The sequence below is a fragment of the Pyrgilauda ruficollis genome, unplaced genomic scaffold (genome assembly GCF_017590135.1).
Source record: "Pyrgilauda ruficollis isolate IOZ18807 unplaced genomic scaffold, ASM1759013v1 scaffold86, whole genome shotgun sequence".
Taxonomy (NCBI): domain Eukaryota; kingdom Metazoa; phylum Chordata; class Aves; order Passeriformes; family Passeridae; genus Pyrgilauda; species Pyrgilauda ruficollis.
This window is the reverse complement of record NW_024530599.1, coordinates 4,458,987-4,479,200: the sequence shown is the minus strand read 5'-3', so window position 1 is coordinate 4,479,200 and position 20,214 is coordinate 4,458,987. Positions and strand designations below refer to the sequence as shown.

Here is a 20,214-nt window from a genome sequence, read left to right as displayed (position 1 = left end):
GCAGCAGCGCGCCGGGCGGCCCGGCGGCGGCCGCCTCGGCCTCGGGGGGCGGCTCGGCGCCCACGGCGGGGGCGGCGGCGGCGGCGGCGCGCTTGTCCCGCTGCTTCTCCTGGATCTTCTTCATCTCGTCCGAGTACTTGCAGAAGGTGTGGCCGAACTTGGCCCAGACCTTGTAGGGGACGGTGATGGAGTTGCGGTAGGTGGGCTTCACCTCGCTCACCCGCATGAACACGCCGTACTTGTTGGAACCCACGTCGAAGAAGAAACGCTTGTTGTCCACAGTCAAGGAGGTGCCCTCGGGCAGCTCGGCCGGCTCCTCCTCCACGCCGTAGTCGTCGATGAGCTTGGCCAGGGCGTCGCGGAACTCGATGAGGCCCTGTGCGGGCAGCGCGATGGTCTGGCCCTGCGTGGAGCCCAGCCCCGGGCCGCGGTTCACGGTCTGGCGGACGCGCAGGAAGCGCCCGCGCTGGTTCTCCTTCAGATCCATGTAGTACTTGCGGTTCTCCCGCACCAGGAACTCGCTCTTCAGCGCCCGCCGGGGCTCGTCGGCCGCCTGCGCCAGTTCGGGGGGCTGGCTGGGCCCCAGCTGCGCGTAGTGCTCGATGAAGTCGCCCAGGTAGTCGCGGAACTCGACGGCCACCGACATGGAGAGGGTCAGGCGGCTCTTGTTGCACCGGCGCTGCCCGGCCCCGCCGCTGGCCCCGCCGCTGGCCCCGCCGCACCCGCGCTCCCGCACCCCGGGGGCAGCCGGCGGGGCCCGGAAGAGCCGCCGGGTTCGTGCTCCCCGCAGCGAACCGTACGGGAGAACGCTCGGCAGCGGGCCCTCCTCCCGGGTGGGATGCCCGGGATGCCCGGGTGGGATATGTGTTTATTCGGGGTTGATGGTGAAGTTAATTAATAGGCCTATGGCGTGGCGCGGGGCTTGGAGGCTCGGAGCGCAGCGGGGATGGGGAGCGGGGGGATCGGGCGCCCTCCCGCAGCGGGGGTTTGGAGGTGGGGCTTGGAGGTGGGATTTTGGAGGCTTGGAGGTGGATTTTGGAGGCTTGGAGGTGGGTTTTGGAGGTTTGGGGCTGGGTTTTGGAGGGGATGCTTTAGCTTCTAGTCCTTGTTTCCAAACCCTCAATTTTAAGCCAGCTCCAGCCCGAGTAAGGATGTTTTCTCCTGATGCTGCAGGTCACGAAGCAAACTGGTAGGATTGCTCTGGGCAGAAGTTGCTTCCCTGCCTGCTGCTTCCAGGGCTGCTGACTTCTGGGGAAGGCATGGATGTACCTCTAGCATCCCAAAAACCCTGCAAGTGTTGCACAAAGAGTGGCGCTATGAGGTGAATTTTGGGGTGGCCTGTGGAATGTGCTTGGCACACAAATGGCTTTCTCAAGGAGACGGAGTGAACTGCTGAGACATCTTGTTGCGTTAGAGGATGCTCAGCCAGGAGGAACCCCCAGCCTGCCCCATGGCTGTGGTTAAAGCCGTGGTGATGCCGACTCCATGGGTAATAAAACAAATACACAGAGAAACAGTTTCCTTTTACCACAGAAACAATATTTCAGCACTGGCTGAGCTGCAGCTTGCCAGCTGTCAGAAAGCCCTGAGTGCTGGGGATGTGCTGTGCTCTCCCTGGATGCTGGGTTTGATTTTCAGACCACCTGAGCTGTCCTGGGTGTTTCCTGGCATGGGAACTGTGTGTCCAGGTTGGCATCGCCACGGTGCCCCCATGGCAGGCTGCAGGCTGGTGCTTTGGCAACCCCTGTCTCTTGATTTGCTCTTTTTATCTTCAAGTCAAATGACATCAAACAACCTAACCCGCGGCCTGTTGCTGTCACCAGCAGGTGTCCTTATGGATGAGCCATGCTTTATCCAGGCGGTAGAACTGGGAAGTGCATGAGGAGTTGTGTTTGTGCCCTGGGGGTGCGTGCCCAGTCTATCTCTGACTGGGGTGCAGTGAAAATTGCTGGTGCTGAGGATGCTGGCCAGCAGCAGAGGTTATTTTTCCTCGCAGCACAGGCCAGTGGTACCTTTTCAGGAGTGGATGTGCTCCATGTGGATACCAATCCTGGGAACAACCTGCCAGTGTCGGGGCTTTGGTGGGTTGATGTTTTGTGGGATTCTGCTTGCCCAGCACCTTTTAGTGTTGGAAGTCACAGCCACTACTTAATGCTCTGGTTTTGTGCCTGAATTTGGCTTGAATAAGGCGTTTGCCTATTAAAGTAAACAAAACAAAGGGAAAAAAGTGTTTTTCTTCCCAAAAGACAATCTTTTCAATGGGAGCTCTACCACAGCAGCCCATCCTGGGGACCCACAGGAACTTAAATTGGTCTGCCCAATGCTAAAACAAGATCATGTAGCCAAGGCAAGCTTGGGATGGCTGCTGAATGAGGCAAGGTGCAAAATAGGATGGACCAGGGTGATGGATAAGTGCAGGAGCCAGGGGAGTCTCTCCGTACGTTGTCCAGGTTTGGCCTTGTACAGGGCAAAGGCTGGACTGGGATCTTGCAGGGAGCTCCTGGTCACATGCTGCCCGTCCTGCCTCTTGCAGTCCTATCAGTGGCTCCCACATGGTTATCAGGCTGCACACTGCACTGCCTCTGTGGCTTCTGCTGAAACCCATCCCAGACCTCTTCGCTCTGAAAATCAGAAATCTTTTCATGTCCAGCCTCACAACTCTCAGTTTGGAGATTTCACAAGATTTTCTAGCAGTTTCTCTCCTTCCGTGTGTATCTCAGTAGCAATTATACCCCCTTCAGCACTGTTCTGATAGCCTAAATGAGACCAAATTTAGTTAGCTTCCTCTCATAAGATAATCCTCCTTTCTTTGACTGTTGTAGTCATTTTTCACACCAGTTTCAGTTCCTTGGAAAGACAAGGGAAGAAATTTTAAGAGTTGTGGCTGGGATTTCAGGCTTAAGATCAATGGGCCTTTTGTTTTGAAATCCAATTCAGTGGGCTTTTAAGAACATATCTGATCATTACTTTGAGCATCTCAAAGTTTGGAGCCCCAGCCTGCAATTCAGCTACGAAACAACAACTCCGCTGACTCCAAGAACTTGTACAAACATTTATAATCAACAGGAGGCAAGCTAAGAGCCATTCAAACAAGAGATAAGATTAGCAGCTGAAGTGGCTGGGCTGCAATTGTTATTGTGCAAGTCAAAGAAAAGGCTGTCACACACAGAGGATATTGCCAAGCAAGATTCATTTGAGTCGCCGAGTCATTCTTCTCTCATCCAAATGTCGGAATTCTCCTGCAGTCTTCCCAAATCTGCTCAGGCTGAGTCGGGTGATCTACTGGGTTAGGAGGTGACTGAATTTAGACTTTTCCAAATTGTGTCAGATATTTCCCTTGGTCCCATTCTTGTCCAGTAAGAATTTTTTCCACCACGGAAAAGGGGAAAAGGGAAGTTCAGAGAACTTCCTGTGCCGTGATGGGAGTTGGAGCACTGAAGCACCAAAGCCAAGTTGCTGTTGCCGTCTTTCAGATGCAGAGCACTCAGAAGGCTTTTACAGCCACGGGGGATGTCTGAGGCTGGGTGAAGGCTCAGACCAGCCCCTGAACAGGAACATGTAACAGGATGGTGGAAGCTCCCTTTGCTTTCCATCTGGGTCCTCCTTGGAGCGTGCCTTTGGAGAGAGGAGTTCAGCATGGCTCGTCCACTGCTGTGAGGCGTTGGTTACCCTGTGAACAAGCCCCATCGTGTGCAGCAAACAAGAAACCAGCACACAACATATGAAAGTCATTTAGGAAGATGGGAATGATGAGCGATGCACACAATAGCGTTGCTATTAGGATCTGTCGATCCTAATTAAAAAAATACTTCTCAATGAAAATTATTTATAAAAAGAAATCACAGTGACCCTAAATCAAATTATTTGTGAATGGTTTTTAGTCTCCCAGATCAGTTAAAACTCCTGTGTTAGTCACTGGACGTCATCCAAGCTACATGCTGAATGAATAACATCCCTGCCAAATTTCTTTTTTTTTTCACCCTCACCCAGTTTGGCACAGGACAGTTAAAATCATTTTTCTAAATATCTTTCAGAACATCAAGCGACTGTAAAATAACAATGGGAAAGCTTGGCCACGGACAACTGCAGCTCCAGTTGGAACCGCTTCTCTCCAAGAAAGCAGCTCCACTTCCTTTGATGATCTGTTTTGGGGGAGCACCGAGGCAAGGATTCCTCCCCGGGGGAGCTGGAGGGTCACTGCCTCAGGGGTAACCCTGCCAGGGAGCCTGGCTTCCAGCTGTTCCGGAGTGGGGCACGGCTGCGTCCAGACTGGTCCTGGGTGCAGGGTGGTGTCGTTTTGGCCACCTGCTAGAGGGTGACATCCCGAGGGCATATCAGCCATTCCTTGTCCACAGCGGCAGTTTCCATGGTGAGCTGTAACGACGCCTCTTTTGCTCACTCTTCAGAAACAAAAAACAAACAAAAAAGAAACAAAGAAATAAGGAGTCAGGGACTGCACAATGGCAGAACAAGTTCTTGCTTCTTGTGTCTGCAAAGATAAAGGGCTAATTCTTCTAAGCACTATGTGATGTCCTATCCAAGTGAATTAAGTTTGGGATTGTTTTCATGATGGCTTGTTCCAAGTCCAGTGTGCTTTCTCTTCTCCTCTGACTGGCCTGCAAGTCCCCACTGCCCTTTTCTCAGCTGGCTTCCCCCTCATTTGTTCTTTCTGACCATGGAGGTCTCGTCACCTGCAGAGAGTGAGGACCTTCCCCAGTTCTTGGTTCTCAGAGACATTAAGAGGGAAGCATGGTTCTCCAGCTCCCCGCATAATCCAGGAAGTGCTGGCTGCTCTTCTGTCAAAAGCTAGCAACAAATGGCCACCAAATTCCAATCTTTCTGGTTCCAGTGAGAGTAATTTATAAACCCAGGGCTCTCTGCTCCTTGTCTCCTAAGGAGGAGCAAGGACTAGAGCCCAGCATCATGTGCAGCAGTTAGCAAAGGCTGTGTCACCCGTGTATGTGACTGCCTGTTTCCCAGGTGACTCCTTTGCCTCCAGCTGAACTGCTGTGATGCCTGGGTGGGCTTCCTCCTTTCCTTCCCTTTTCCCATGCCCGTGGCATTGGCTGGGAAGGTGCTCTGTCCAGAGGGACGTCCAGGAAGGTGGGCATAGCTGGCTCACAGGCACAGCTGATCTGGCTCCTGTGACCAGCTGGTTCATCCTTTTATTAAGATGAGAGCACCTCCTGTTTTTGTTGTTTGATTCCTCTTCTTTTCATGCTGCCTTGCTGCTGTCTCCAGAGCTGTGCCCAGATGGTTCTGTTGTTCCTCCAGCCATGACTGCTGGTTCTGGACTTGCACAGCCATGCAGCAAGGCAGCTGACATCCTCTCTGGTCCTGCTTTTCCTTCTGGGCTCATGGACATGCTCGGGGCTGTGGGCTGTGAATCCATGCCCTCAAGGCATGTTTTTGGGAAGTGTGCTTTAGAAAGCGCTGGCTGGCATTGTCTGCAGATTTCTGGGTTTTCCAGCTTTGCCTGATCGAGGTGCATCCCCCCATGTCACAATGCCTGCTTTATCCTGCCATTAATTTTTAGCCTCTAAAGCTGTTGGATCACACCAGATGGGGTCCCTAATGTGTCCAAGAGCAGTCCAGCTGGTGCAGGGTCCCAGAGGAGAAAAGGGTGGGAGAAGGCAGAGAGAAGTCTTGGCTCTAGAGACTCCCAGGTATGAGTGTGCCTCGGACCTCCACATCTCCTCCTCCAGCCAGGGGACCTTTCTGGCCATTTGTAACTTCTGGTTTTGAGGTTAATACTGCAGCCCCTCCCCAGTGCAGCTTTTGCAGGCTGTGATTCTTTCAGATTACTTTAAACCCCCTTTCCTTAAAAGGTATGTGAGGATGTTGGAATAGATATTTTGCGATCTGTTCCCAGGGAGCAAGGGTGCTCATAGAGCTTGGAGGAAATGGGCTGACTGCTTCCATGTGGGGCCAAAGAAATCTCAAACATCTGTGAGGATGAGAAGGAAGACACAGAACAAATCACAGTTTTGAAATGAGATTTAGAACAAATCACACTTTTGAAATGAGATTTAGAACAAATCACAGTTTACCAGTTTTGCATCCAAGAGAAGGATGCTTTGACTTTTTCTTTTCCCCAGAAGTTTTTCTCTAAAGATGCTGACCTGGCTGTTGCCACTGGGAGAGGATGCAGTGAGTCCTCAGCTCTCAGGTGGGCTGGCTGCTGCCAGCATGACACAGTGCTGTGGTTTGACCCCAAATGACAGCTCAGCACCATCATCCACTCACTCTCCTTTGATGGGATGGGAGAGAGAATCAGAAGGAGGAAAGTGAGACAAACTCGCAGCTGAGATAAAGACAGTTAGGGAAAGCAAAAGACACATGCACCAGCAAAACAAAGCAAGGAATCTGTTCCCACCTGCCATCACAGACAGGTGTTCAGACACCCCCAGGACAGCAGAGCTGTATGGTCTGGGATGGCTCAGCAATAACAAAAACATCTCTGTGTTATCAGCCATGTTTTCAGCACAAATCCAAAGCACAGCCCCATAACTACTACTGAGAAGAAAATTAACTCTACCCCAGCCAAAACCAGCACACAGAATCCCAGCTCCCCATCCTCTGTGGGGTTTGATTTACATGACTCTGAAAGAAAAACTCTCCCAAAACTCACCCAAGGAAGAGCGAAGTCCACCTGTGCAGATGGAGCTGTGCAGTACAGACAAGGGCTCAGATCCCTGGCTGGATGCAAGTAGCTGATGTTCCTATGGTAGAACCTCTGCTGCATCCACGTAATTGTCCCCCTGGACCTGGCACCCACCTAGTGTTTTTAGTGCCCCTGGTTTTGAATCCTCTTTTCCTGTGGTGGTAAGCAGCAGCCACAAGGCTAATGGGTGTATTCAAGACTTGTTCTAGCAGTGTTAAGCTCATTGCAGAAGCTCAGGACCTGCCTTTTGGCTCCTGGGGGCAAATGTGTGTGTGTGAGTGAGTGAATGCAGCCCTGCAGGCACAGCTGATACCTAAAGCAGTAATTTCAAGGATGCTACATAAACCCAGGAATAGAGTAATACCTACCTGGAGGAGAGCAGAGGCACTGGAACTTAATTTAAACTCTTTCAATTCCTCTCCCTCCCAATTCTAAGATAAATGGACAAAAACCTGCACTGGAAGCTCTTGTGGAGCCCAGCCAGAGATGAGCAGGAAGGAGCCAAAGGCATTTCCACAGCTTGTCTTGCTGTGCAGGAGGCTTGGAGAGGTGTTTATAAACACCTTTTCTGCTCACAGTGCTCTTGGCCCCTCTCTGGCTCATGGCCAGGCATGGCCCTGGTCCAAGCTTGTTTTGCAGTGTTTCATCCCCTGTGCTTTGTGGAGCTGCCTTGGTGCTGAGGCTGAGCAGGGGTTTGCCCTGGGAGCAGGTCTGTGAGAGGGTGTGAGCTGCTGTGCAAATCCAGGAGACAGGAATTGCCCCCTTCAAAGCTGTTCCTGGAGGTGGCTCTGAGTTTTCACACTGGCCCTGTGCTTGGTCTTGCCCTCTCTGGGACAGCTGATGTGTCCCATGAGGCTGACCTTTCTCCAGCAGGCTGGGCCCTGTGGGGTGGGCACAGACCCAACCAGGGCAGCTGCTGCTCTGCCCAGTGCTGGTGGAGCTGGTGCTGATGCTGCTTGGCAGTCACATCATCAGGACAGGCATCTGGTTGGGTCCCTGGGATGAAAACACTTGGTTGACTGTAAACAAACCTATTTACACAGATACTTCTCAGCCTGGCCTGGAGAATGTGGGAGCTTTGGTCCAGAAGAATTTATAGCTTGTAACTTCTGAACTCCTCATCGTGCACACATGAGACCAACCAAGGCATCTCATCTCACCACAGCATCTGGCTGTGGTGGCCAAGCCTGTTTAGAGGAGATACAAGATGATCTCTGATATGATTTTGTGGAGTGAGGGATAGCAGGATGAGTGTTTGATGCCATTCTTCAAGTACTGCAGCACTGCTCTGTCTTTCTGTGGCCCAGCCAGGTGTCCTGCCCCACACTTGGGAGGAGGCATCTTCTGGAGCCCAGTCTTTTCCAGGAGGGTAAAGCTGCTCTTTAAGCCATACTCCAGTGCTGCCCTGGTAGGAAGTCACAGCTGTCCTTCAAGGAGAACAAAGGTCTCAGCTGTGCTGATACATGGAGGTATGGTCAGCTTTGCTGTCCTCCTGTGAGAGGTGAGAGGGGGGTTGCCACTGGTGGGAGGTAGGTGTGATACCTCCCTCTAAAGGTCCACAGTTTTCCATAGAGGAAGAGAAATGCCGACTTGGCTTCTCATTTTAAGCTTTACCAAGAAGAAAAGAGACTGTGGTGAGGGGTTATCTAAGGCAGCAGAGTCACTTGTCACTCACAAGGTGGTGGGGTTGATTCCTGCCAGCTCTGAGGTGATGAGAGGCCCCCCAGCTCACAGCTGCAGAGTCCTGTGAGCCTGACCTGGGTGCTGTGACAAGGAAGAGTCAGGCACTATTCCTTTCCTGTGAGTGACTTCCCATGGGCAGCATTAAGAAATGATGTACTGTAGCAGGGAATGTCTCAAAGTATCAAAGTTAATTTAATAATTATTTAACATTTGCCTATATCTCTTTCAGAGCTGCTCTGAGGATATTTTCTGGAGCATCATTGTGGCTCTGGGTGGGATTCCTCTCTGTCCTCTTGAGACCTGTCTGGGATTTGAAAACCTGGGATTCCTGCTCTCTGTGGCTTATCCAGAGACTCCCAGTCAAAAAAGTTGTCCCAGAACTCATCCCAGTGTTTTGGATTTTGCTGAAGAGGTGTTTAATTGTAAACCTCTTAGTCCATAAGCCAGACCCTTACCATAGAGGCAACATCTTTTTTCTTTTCCCTCAAAGATGCCATGAGTAAAATGACGAAGGTACTGAATTTTTTTATGCTCTGGTTTCTCACAGAGCAAATTGGCTGCAGAGTCTTCTCTGGCTTGGTGTCAGAGGGTAAAAACCTTCACTTTTATGAGGTAATTTCTTGGTCTGCTTTTAGACCCACAGGTCCCAGCTGGGGCTGTGCAATAACCCTGCAGGAGAGTGAAGGACAGAAGGAGCACGGACTGAATCACACCAGGAGGAGAAAACCTTGGCTCCCCTAAATCCTGCTGCTGGGGAGAGCAGGAATTGCCTGGTGCCAATACAGAATGCACCCAGCACAGCAAGAAGTCCTTCTCCCTCCCCAGGGACCATTAGGGGGGTTTCAGCCTCTCACAGTGTCTAGATAGAGGAGCTGGTTTGAGGATATTGCTTATGGGAATATTTTGGGAACTCATTAAAAAGAGAATTAGAGACCAGCCCTGGTGTGATTGAGATAACATGGTGTGTAAGTGTTCAGGAAACATGAAAATCCTCTCAATAATTAAATTCAATTAATTGTTTTACAGCTGCTCAGCAAATACCATGAGGTTCAGGTGGGGAGATGCGGAGCTGGGATTCCAGAAGGTTTGGATGGAGCAGGTAAGAGATTGTGATGTGTGCAGCACCTAGTTTGTGTTAGAGAGGAAAGCTATTTGCAAAGCTGGCAAACTGGCTTTGCTGGAGACTTGTGGGACAGTCTGCAGGCAGCACAGCAGGCACAGACCCTTGTTCTGGGGAAAGCAGTGCACGGGGCTGGGAAGGAAAGGGGCTCTGGCACCTGTGAGAGGGGGTTAATTCTGCATCTCAGTATGAAAGGCCTGACAGCAAATGGCATCATAAAACAGCTGCCTTAATAAGACAGAATAAAAAGAAGGATCTATGACAGCTTGAGGAAGCAAAAAGGAAGAACTTCTCTCCAGGGAAGGGATATGTGCAACGCTGGGGAAAATCCATCCTGGGTCCATCCCACGCTGCACGGATGCAGGGTGCTCTGCATCTGAAGGGCCATAAGGCTTACTTGCCCTTGACATTTCTCTTTTTACTCTGCCTTGTTAAAACAGATATTTTATGAAGGCTTTTGCTGTTGGGCATTTCTCACTGAGGCTGGAGAGACCCCCCACATCACCACCTCCCCCACTGAGTCCAGGGAGTATCCCTGAGGAAATGGGTGTGCTTGTTGGGGGACTAGGGACAGACTACTCCCCTCAGACCAGAGCCAAGGCTCCTGCTGCCTCCCTGGCCATCTCCAACCTGTGGAAACAAAAGGGTTGTGCCAGATCTCTACTCTGAAGTGCCTCACTCAGGTCCCCATTGCTTCCCTGCATGAAGAAGCAGTGACTCCTGGAAGGGAGCAGACAGTGCTGTGTGTCGTGTCATGGGCAGCCAGCATTACCCCACTAGCTGGGGGCTCAGAAACAGCCATGCCAGACTGGGTAGAGCTCACATATCCCAGAGTCTCAGGGTCCTGGAAGGGGCAGTGGGATGGGAGCCCTGGGATGCTGCTGGCTGGTGCCTGCTTGCACCATGACTGTTGCCAGCACTAGGTCAGGGTGACCACGGCCTCACTGGGCTCAGCCTCATCAGCCCCAAACAATGCAGGGCCCTTGCCCCCATGCTGTGTGCTCTCCTAGGGATGCACCACCTCCTGGGAAAGAAAGATCACCTGGATTTTCACCCTCAGCCTCCCAAGCTGCATTATAGGGCCACTGCCCTGTGTGACATGCCCCACGGAGGGGACTTTGGCTCTGTTGCCTTTGTACCTGCCCTCCAGGTAGTTTTTAGCCATTAACTTCCTCTCAGACAGACTAAACGAGACCACCTCCCATCATCCCTCCTTTTAGTGCCTGTGTCCCTGCCCCAATGAGTCTGTGTGTGTGATCCAGCCTTCAGGAGAGGAGAGAGAGGCAGGAGCAGCACCCCTGCGGCAGGTAAGGCAGGTGATGTCAGTGCCCCATCACTCCTGCAGCAAGCAGAGACTCCCACTGGAGCCTCTGTCTTGTCAGAGCTGGCCTGGCATCCTTCCCAGGGGATGAATTTTGGGTGAGGAAATACAAATTGCTGTCCCTGGCTGTGCAGGGTTAATCTCAGTGCAGATGCATGTGGTGCTGCCTGTGTCCTCAGCTCCAGGCAGGACGTGCTCAGCAAAGGGCTGAGGAGGGAGCTGCAGACCGGGAAAGCAGCGTGGCCTTGGGTGTGCTGGGAGAGGCTGGAGGTGCCTGAGGAGGGAGGATCCAGCACGTGCACGTGTGTGCCCACGGATCACACAGCGAGTTGCAGCAGATGAGCTGCCTTGCTCTATTTGTAACCTCCCACTGCTGTTGCACAGGCTTTGCAAGGAGGAGAAGGAGCTGAAAATGGAGCTGAAAATGGAAACTTGAGGCTCAGATGCTTGGGGGGGCTCAGGAGCCTGACTGAACCCATCACTCCCCAGGAAAGCAGGAGCTTCTGTTCCTCCTTGGGCCCTGTGTCTTGTCTCATGCTCAGCACAGAGTGAGACATTCATGCTCCACCTTGGAGCAAAAGTAATTTTCACTAACTTATTGAGGAAAGGAGAGATAAAGACACAATTTAATTGGAAACCACAAGATTACAGTGTGAGATGAAGCAAGGAAAGAATGAGAGAGGAAAAGGAAAAATAACTTGGGTCTTATTTTTTAATTTGCACCCCTTTAGCCGGCTGAAGGAGAGCCAGGTGAGGACATGGCAGTGCCATGGTGTGCCCTGGTGGGTGGGATCCAGCCTCCCTCCCTGGGCATCACAGCTGGGATGTTGCATTCAGGATCTGGCTACCTGAAATCTGGTTTGGACAGTCCCAGTGGCTGCAGCCTGGCCACTGGTGGGTGCAGGATGAGAGCCTCGTGTGCAGGGGCTATGGACACCTGTCCTGTGGATTTCCTGCCTGGATTCAGCACCTGCTGCCCTGGGTGTTGCTTTTGGAGAGCGCAGGATGTTCTTGGGAAGGGCATGGTAAGAGGAGAGCACAAGGAGAGCAAACAGGGATCCTCTTCAGCCCCTGACATGCAGCAGCCTGGGACAGCCCACCCCTCCCCTGATCCCAGCTCTCCTTGCAAAGGGCAGGATGGAAAGGTGAGGGATGAGGCTCCAGAACCCCTCCAATCCTCCTGGCTTCTTGCTGGAACTGCTAATTAAAGAGCCCATTTCACCAAACGATTTTTTTCTGATGTGAAAACTTTTCCATAAGGAACTAGTCCCAAATCCACCAACTCATTTCACATTTATTTTAAATCTCAGCTTTATATTGTGTAGTTTCCTCCAGGGCTTGATTATCTTCTCAGTAAAAGCTCTGTTGTTCTGGTTTGTGGGACCTATATTTAGCCTTGCCCTAAGGTCTGTGCACCTCTCAGTACAGGGCTCAGATGCTGCCACCCGAGCTCCTGGGCTTTCCTATTTATTTGGATCTATTAAACAAGTTACCATTTCTGTAATATCAAGGGCATTTTCCAGCCACAGGCTGCCTCCAAGCAGTAACTTGTTGCTGCAGAAATGGCCTCCTGGATCTCAGAAGTAATTTGGAGAGGGTCTCTTATCTAATAGCAAATTGTATTTAAACAGGGAATCAAGAGCAAAGCCGAAGAGCCTCGTCCCTCTCTTTTATTGTGGTGGTACCTCAAGTCCTCGTTCCCCCTGTTTCCTACACATTTAATAAGGCATACACCCACTCAGCGTATTTGTACATAAAAATACACAAAACAGGCAAAAGTGGGAGGGGACTTTGCCTATGAAGGGAATTCAGAAGTGCACAGATGTACCTGATGCCCTGGTATGGCTGCAATTGTTATTTGATACACAGGGGGGTGTAAGGAGGTTGTGTGGAGAGAAGGGAGAGAGAAAACATCCAGGGCTGGCAGTGAAATCCAGTCCAGGGAGAACCTCTGGGATGGAGGGATCTCTCACTGGAGGGCTGGAGGCTGGGATACACCATCCTCTGGGGAGCATTGCTCACACTGGTGCCATTTTGCACCCTGTCAACTTTCTAGAGACACATCTCACCTGGGCACCGCTGTCCTGGGGGACACGAAGAGCTGCCTGCCTGATCATCAGCTCCCTGCCAGTGTCGCCTCTGCCAGTCCCACCAGAGGAATCCTCTGGCTCTGGGCAGTGGTGCAGAGGCTCCCCTGTCTCCTCCACGCTGAGTGAAGCTCTCCTGGAGCTGGAGCTGCTGACAAACGTGTTGGATGCAGCTGTCTGTGTCCAAGGAACGAGCGTGCGAGCAGCACGGCGAGCCAAGGCACGCGGTGGGAGCGATCCACGGGCAGAATCTGGGCACGGGCTGGAACATCTGATTGGAAGGCTGGGAGGGAAAAGGGAAGGCTGAATTGTTTATGGTTTGTTTTTCATTCATCATTCCTGCTTGTGTGGGTGGACAAGGAGTGAATGAGTTTCTCGGGGAGGGCAGCAAATAAAAGAGGCACACATTTCCTTGAAGGATGAGTAGATTTTTTTCCTTCCTACTGCCTAGGTGAATATGTCACAAAGGGGCTGGAGGGAACCCTAACTGCTTTTCTTCCAGGTGGAGGAAACTACTTGCTCTTGATTTTTTCCCTTTGATCACCATGTGCCAAGAGATAAAAGGCTTTTTGGGGTGCGTTTCATCATAATAAAGTCCTGCTTTTTGTCCCTGCAACAAATGTTCTCATCTTTTCTTTGGACTGTTGAACATCTCATGGAATTACAGTGGGTCAATGCTCTCCCAGCTGAGGGAAGGATGGGTGCCTGGATCAGGCCTCTGTGCCAGGATAGTCAATGTCTGGGAGGGACAGCACTGGTGCCTACAGCTACAACTCTCAGTTCTGCCTTCCCCTGCACTGGAAGTTGACATTAACAGGCAGGAGATATATAGAAGCAGATGATTTTTAAGGTTTCTTCCAATCTGAGCCATTCTCTGATTCTGTGGTTAGTCAATGTCCAGGTTGGAGTCTCAGACTGAGTGTTGGACTTTCCTTTTTCCACATAATTCCTGTGTTCATCATTTATCACCTGCTTTTCTCATTTCACCTGAGGGTGTGGTGGTGTCCCCCTGGTGCCAGGAGTCTGGTGTGTCCTGGTGAAGGGCTGGCTCCTGCCCCACATGGGGCACTGATGCTCTCCATGGGCATCCCCCAACTGAGCAAGCCAAATCCTTGCAGAGAAGACATGGAGGTGGGAGAAACTGATTGAAGCGGATTTGTTGGCATTTGTGGGGCTTTTGTGACACACCTGATTGTTGCAGGGAAGGAATGTCCCCTAGGGAGGGAAAGCAATGTTCTCCTGGTTGGGGTATGGGATGGTATCTCCTGTATTTGCCATCTTCACACCAGCACGGCTTGAGGCTCCCTGCAGGGAACCAGGATAGAGCTGGTGCTGGCAAGGGCTGTGGGAGGTGGGGGGACACCCCTGCAATGCAGGCATGGTTCTGAGGCTGGCCTGAAATGGGGAAGAGCTTAGCACAGTCCTGTGCTGGATAACACAGGGAATGGCCGGACCTTTCCCTGGATATCAGGGAAAGGTTCTTCCCCCAGAGGGTGCTGGGGGGCACTGCCCAGGCTCCCCAGGGAATGGGCACATCCCCAAGGCTGCCAGAGCTCCAGGAGCATTTGGAAAATGCTCTCAGGCACAAGGTGGGATTGTTAGGATAGCCTGTGCAGAGCCAGGTGTTGGACTCAATGCTTCTCTTTCCAGCTCAGCACGTTCTGTGACTCTGTGTTTTGTTCCTCCTTACACCAAAATCCCCACATGGGATTTGCAGGAGCACACCTTCAACTGACACGGAGGAGGCTGAGAATCTGCAACCTGTGGAGGATGCTGAAGGAGGACAGCCCACCTGCCTGTGCTGCTGGAGGTCAACATCTGTCCTTGCAGAAGAGCTGCAAGGCTCCCTGAGGAAGGGAGGGACACTGGGACACTGCCCTGTGCTCCAGGCAGGGCTCTGTGCCAGGAGCTCCCTTGGCAGAGGGCAAGAGAGACCTGAGAGGTGCTTTGTTTTCAGGCATCTCTGGGAAATTGCAGGAACAAAATTAAAGGAGGTAAAAGAAAAACCAGCCCTCACAGCACTTGCCTGAGGAATGAAAACCTCTGATGGTGCTGCTGAACTCTGGGGTCCTCCAGACAGGGTGGAATCCAGGCTGAGCTCAGATTCTCCATCTCTCTGCCAGGATGGCAAATATGACAGGGTTTCACAGCAGGGAATTCGGGGAGAGATGGGCTTTGGATAAATTAAAACAGACCACTCACCTCCTGGGGTCCCTGCCAACAGTTACCCTCAACTGAAGGAAAATATTTTTAAAATCGGTTATTTAGGCTTCATTCTCTCAGAGCCAGTGTTCAGGTTGCTCTGGTAACTGCACCAAGGACCTTTCTTTATTTATTTCATATGTCAAAATGCCCAAGGACCTATAGAAAATAATGATTTTCCATTTATATGGGAAGAGCAGCATAAAAGGGGGAAAGGGATTTAGTCCTAAACCATTTCTGAAATGATAAGAGAAAAGCAAGTGTCTCAAGTGATGAAAGCCAGTTGACTCCACAAGAGTTAGGCTGAACAACAGGAAAAATACTGCTAAAAGGAGATGTGACCAATGCCCTTTTTTGACGCTAAGTGTTCTGGACTTCAAAATGCCCCAGAGACAAAGAAAATCCTCATTTTTCAAAATTGCCCCAGAGGCCTCACAGGTACCTTGCACTGGATTTCTCACTGGAAGAATTGCTGTGGTCTTGCTGGGATTTCAGCCTGCAAAACCAGACAAGGATTAGCAACTCAGCTGCCTGGGTATGAAAGTGCCCTTTCTGCTGACAGGCAGGGTAGAGCAGGCAAGCTCCAGATCAAGTTATGCTATAGGGTATCTCCTTCCTTTTCAGGCAGAACCTCAGTTGCTGTCTGAGCAAAATGATAGGGAAAGGGGAAATTCCACAGAGATTTATGTCAAAAGAAGAGAGAAGTCAGGTGGTTTCCCTGCTCCTCCGAGCAGCTTCCTGAATCTAAAATACTGTTCTTCCCTCTGCCGTGGGAAACACTTCTGGTCCCTTCTACCTCCCCCTGCATTTCTCTGCAGTTCTGCATGGTCACCAATCAGGGAAAAGAGAAAGCCTTCAGAAACATCCGAGACCAAAAAGAGACCACAGAAAATCACGCTTAGCAAGAGGAAATGTGTACAATAAGTAAATGGTCCCTGAGCCCTGCTGTGTGCACGGCCCTGCAATGGTAACGCTGCTCTGAGAGCTGTCAGCACTCCCGGGGAGGGGAAGAGCAGCGGTCCGGGCTGGCAGCAGGAGCCACAGCCGCCCATGGCTGCAGAGCCCCGGGTGCGTGTGCCAGGGCTGTGCCCTCGTGTGCCAGCGGTGGGACAGCGCTGGCTCCAGCCCCGAGCCCGGAAAACAGGAGGAGAGGCTACGCCCCATGCCTGGGCTGGGCTGGGCACAGCGGCTCTGCTCCCTTCCCATTTTTCCTGATGGTTCTGGCTGCACTATGATAAATGGAAAGCAAATCCCCATCCTGCCATCTGTGCTCCTTTGCTCTCACCGATGGGCTCAAAGACCCAGCTCTTTTCATCCCTTGAGGGGTTTCTCCGGGGCTCTAAAGGTCCTGGGGCCATTGCAGTCCGTGCCCAGAGCCATCGCCCTCCCGCCTCCAGGTCACCTCCGTGGGATGGGACTATGGCCGCTCCCCTTCAACGCAGAATCCAGTGCAACAACCACAACATTCCCTGCTGCTGGTAACTGAGCATCTCGGCTCCCTTCCGCACTGCCTGGGCAAGCGAGGCTTTGGGAGCGCAGATGCTTCAGGATCAGCCTCGAAAATAAACCCAAACAAGCACCTTTTGGAGCTTAAAGCGACTCCTCCTGGAAGCCACTGCAGGGAAAAGCATTTGTTTATTAACGAGAGGCAGCAGGAACAGGGCATGAAAGGCGGCTTTGTCTCCCCGGCCACTGCGTGTTCCGTTTGTCTCTATGTTAATGCCTTTCCTTCAGGTGTGCAGGGAATCTCGGGCACAAATCTCCCAGCTCCATAAAACCATCGGGCAAAGAGGAAACCCCGGCTCCCGGGCCCTGCGCATCGCGGAACCCCCGTGTCACCTGCAGCCGCCCCCGAATGAGCGCATCTTTGGTCGCTTTTGCGGGGAAAAGGGGGGTTCTGCGAACGCCGGGGGGCCTGCCGAGGGGCCGGCTCCATGGCCGGATGGAGGGAACGCGGTCTGCCTTCATCCCCGGGGACCCCCAGGGACGCGGGGATCCCCGCCGCAGCGGGCATCCCCGGGGGGGAGTTCCCGGGCAGGGAATCACCTTTCCGGGGGGGTGCGGGGGTCAGCATCCCGGGGGCAGGGGCAGCTGAGGGAGCATCCCGCCTCCCCCCCGCGCCGCGCCAGTGCCTGTGCCGGTGCCGTGCCGCGGCCGCGCCGCGCCAGGCCGTGCCTGTGCCGTGCCCTGCCGTGCCGCTCCGTGCCGGTGCAGCCCGGCCCCGCAGCCCGGCCGCCGCCGCAGGGCCGGCGGGCAGCGAGCGGCAGCCGGCGGCATGAGGCGCGACCCGGCGCCCGGCTTCTCCATGCTGCTCTTCGGCGTCTCCCTCGCCTGCTACTCGCCCAGCCTCAAGTCGGTGCAGGACCAGGCGTACACGGCGGCGGTGGTGCTGGAGGGCAAGGTGCAGTCCGTGGGCCCCCCCGCCGGCGGCAATGACAGCCGCGGCGCCGGGCCCGCCGGGGGTGTCCTGGTCAAGGTGCTCGACCTGTGGCCCCTCAACAGCGGGGGGCTGCAGCGGGAGCAGCTCATCAGCGTGGGCTCCAAGGCGCCCTGCTTCAAAGTGAAGCGCAACCACCGCTACATCTTCTTCCTGGAGCCCACCGAGGAGCCGCTCGTCTTCCGCACCGCCTTCGCTCCGCTCGACACCAGCGGCAAGAACCTCAAGCGGGACGTGGCGCGGATCCTCTGCGCCGACTGCGGTACGGGCCGCGCCGCGGCGGCGGGGGGCGGCGGGGGGCGATGGCGGAGCGGCGGCGGGGAGCGCTGGCCCGCGTCCCGGGCAGCCGCGGGGCGACAGGTCCGTACCGCTCGGACCTGAGGGGGACAGGTGCCCGGCGATCACCCCCCACTTCACTACCGGTGGGCCCCGGGAGCCGCGCCTGCACCGGGGGAGATGCGGTGCGATGCGATGCGATGCGATGCGATGCGATACCATACGATGCGTTCCGCGCGGCCCGGCAGCCGCAGCCGCGCTCCCCCCATCCCCCGGCCCCGGGGCTCCTCGCTCGCCCGGCTCAAGGTCCCGCAGCCCCGGCCCGGCGCCGCGCCAGCAGCGCAGCCCCGGGCCCGGTGCGGGGAGTGCCCGCAGCCCGCGGCCGCCCGGCGCTCGGCGGTGCCGCGCGGGAGCCCGCGGTCTGAGCGCGGTCCCAGCGCCCCTGTGCCTCTCCCCTCGGGGGCCTCGGCCGTGGCAGCCCTGCCGGGAGAGCTGCCGGCCTGCGGGGGCTCCGGTGACTCCGGCCGCGACCCCCGCCCCGGGCGCGTTCCCTGCTGCGGAGGGGCCGGGCCCGGGATGCGGGGCTGGGACAGGGCAGCGCTCCAGGTGTGCCCCAAGAGCCGGGAAGTTTTGCGTCTTCCAAAATAACGGCCTTGCGGGGGGAAGTTGGTTTTTCTTTTGTTCGTTCCGCGCATTTCGGTGTCTCCGATCACGGCTCTCGTGCGGTGGCTTGTGCTGCTCTTCCAGCACCTCTGGAAACGCGGTTATGAAATTACTTCAACGGGAAGTGCCCGCCGGAGCGTCCCTGCTTTTGTTCCTGGATTTTCCTTGCTGTCCTCTGGCAGGTGAACACCTGCGAAGGGCTGGGCGGTGGGGACCGGGCGAGGACAATGCCTGCATTTTCCCAGGCTTTGGATCTGAGCTGACAAAAATGCACGGCTGGCCCTTCATCCAGCCTGAATGCTGGATACTGTGTCACAAAATCTGGGGAAGGATGATGTTAAGCCGGAGAGCTCTAAGTGCTGTGCCCTCAGCAAGGGTTTGAATTCCTCGTGTTTGCTGTGTTACGAGGATATACAGGGTGAAGCTCCAGGGAATCCAGGCTCCCCACTCAATGTCAGTACACTGCATCCTCATCAGGTTAATTGGCCTTTTGCCTCATTAAAAGCAAGGTACTTTGTCAAGTTATACTTAGCTCTGTAATGACCATATGTGTACTGCTCTGTGGTGGTTGTTGCTGTGTTATTAACTGCGTGTTTCTGGGGCAAATACTTCACCATTCGGGACTGCTGACCCCGCATTGTGAAAGCTAGACCTGTCTCTTTTTTTAGTTATCCAAAAGATAAATTTAGAAGCTTGCGTTTCCTGGGAGAAAGGTGGAACCTTGCATATCATAATATGTTGTTGAGGAAAATGGGCTAGGACTGTGTGCAAGAAAACTAATTTGGGAGACACTAATTTCATGTGCATCTGTATATGGGCCATCGTGGACAGAGAGGATTTAGTGAAAGAGCTGTGGTAGAGACAAGAGGAAAGTACATGGGGGAATTTCTCAGGACTGTGGTCTCATTGTCAGGGGAAAACACAGCAAAAGGTATGTGGCTTTTATTGTTTTTATTTATTTTTTTTTTTTTAAATCAAAAAGGATTCTGAACTCGTGCATCTCTGAGCAGCAGGGTTTGACTTGAAGGGGAATGGAGGCTGCTCCGTGGCATCCTGGCTCAGGTCCAAAGTGTTAATGTGTGGGCTGATGTAACAACAAGTTAAGGATTGTCATTCTGTCGTGACACCTCCTTGGAGCTGATGCTTTTGTTTCTGTGTGGCTCTGACGGGCTCCCTGGCTGAGGGACACTGCAGATTGGTGGGAGACTTGTCTCAGCAGAGCTCGATGGCAGATTCCAAAGGAAAAATAAAATCTGGTGGTTGGGAAATGTCATAGCTGTGGTTTGGTTTGGTGATGAAGATGAAATGGGAGTCTCAGCTTGCTGAACTGGTGGTTCCCTGAGCACTTCATGCTCTTGGTCCAGCTGGGAGGTTACTTCTGAAGGTGACTTTCCTGGCAGGATTTTCTGATTTGTAGCACCTGAGCTGCTGGAAAGGTGTGTGAACTGGGAACCCACAGTTTGCCTTCCTGCTCTGTGGCTTGTGCTGGGAGGGGAGATGCAAAAGGATGCAGGGTTATTTCCCATTCTTGCTGCTCATGGGGGTGTTGAGAACGCCAGAGCTGGCAGGGGGTGAATGTCTGGGCACAAGGAGCACTCTGAGGGACAGCTGGGCTGCAGCTGTGTGAGGGATGTTACAGAGCTGGGAGACAGAAGCTGGGGTCACTTCTGAGTGGGAAGGGAGGACCTTGTGGCACTGATCACTCCAATTCCCCCACTTCCAAAGATGGAGGCCTCACAGGACCATCTTCTCCCTGCTCTG

At 53.5% G+C, this 20,214-nt stretch overlaps 2 protein-coding genes and 1 long non-coding RNA gene across 3 annotated transcripts in view; 2 read left to right on the top strand and 1 right to left on the bottom strand.

The window, feature by feature from the left end:
- Position 1: 1 nt before the first annotated feature.
- On the bottom strand, positions 2-6,745 carry PURA (purine rich element binding protein A; the record flags this gene model as incomplete). Its single annotated transcript, XM_041488013.1, has 2 exons — positions 6,632-6,745; positions 2-826 (listed from the first exon to the last, which is right to left on the bottom strand). Coding segments are annotated over exons 1-2 (939 nt in total), but the record flags the coding sequence as incomplete, so codon positions are not given.
- Positions 6,746-9,389: 2,644 nt separating this feature from the next.
- LOC121364614 lies at positions 9,390-13,442 on the top strand. Its single transcript, XR_005956885.1, has 3 exons — positions 9,390-9,446; positions 10,688-10,774; positions 12,845-13,442. It is a non-coding gene; the product is annotated as an uncharacterized LOC121364614 (long non-coding RNA).
- Positions 13,443-17,343: 3,901 nt separating this feature from the next.
- Positions 17,344-20,214, top strand: part of NRG2 (neuregulin 2) — a 152,937-nt gene continuing 150,066 nt past the window's right edge. The window contains exon 1 of the mRNA XM_041488018.1: positions 17,344-17,776. Within this exon, the coding sequence (XP_041343952.1) occupies positions 17,353-17,776 (424 nt within the window). The 5' untranslated portion in view covers positions 17,344-17,352. The remainder of the gene's footprint in view (positions 17,777-20,214) is intronic.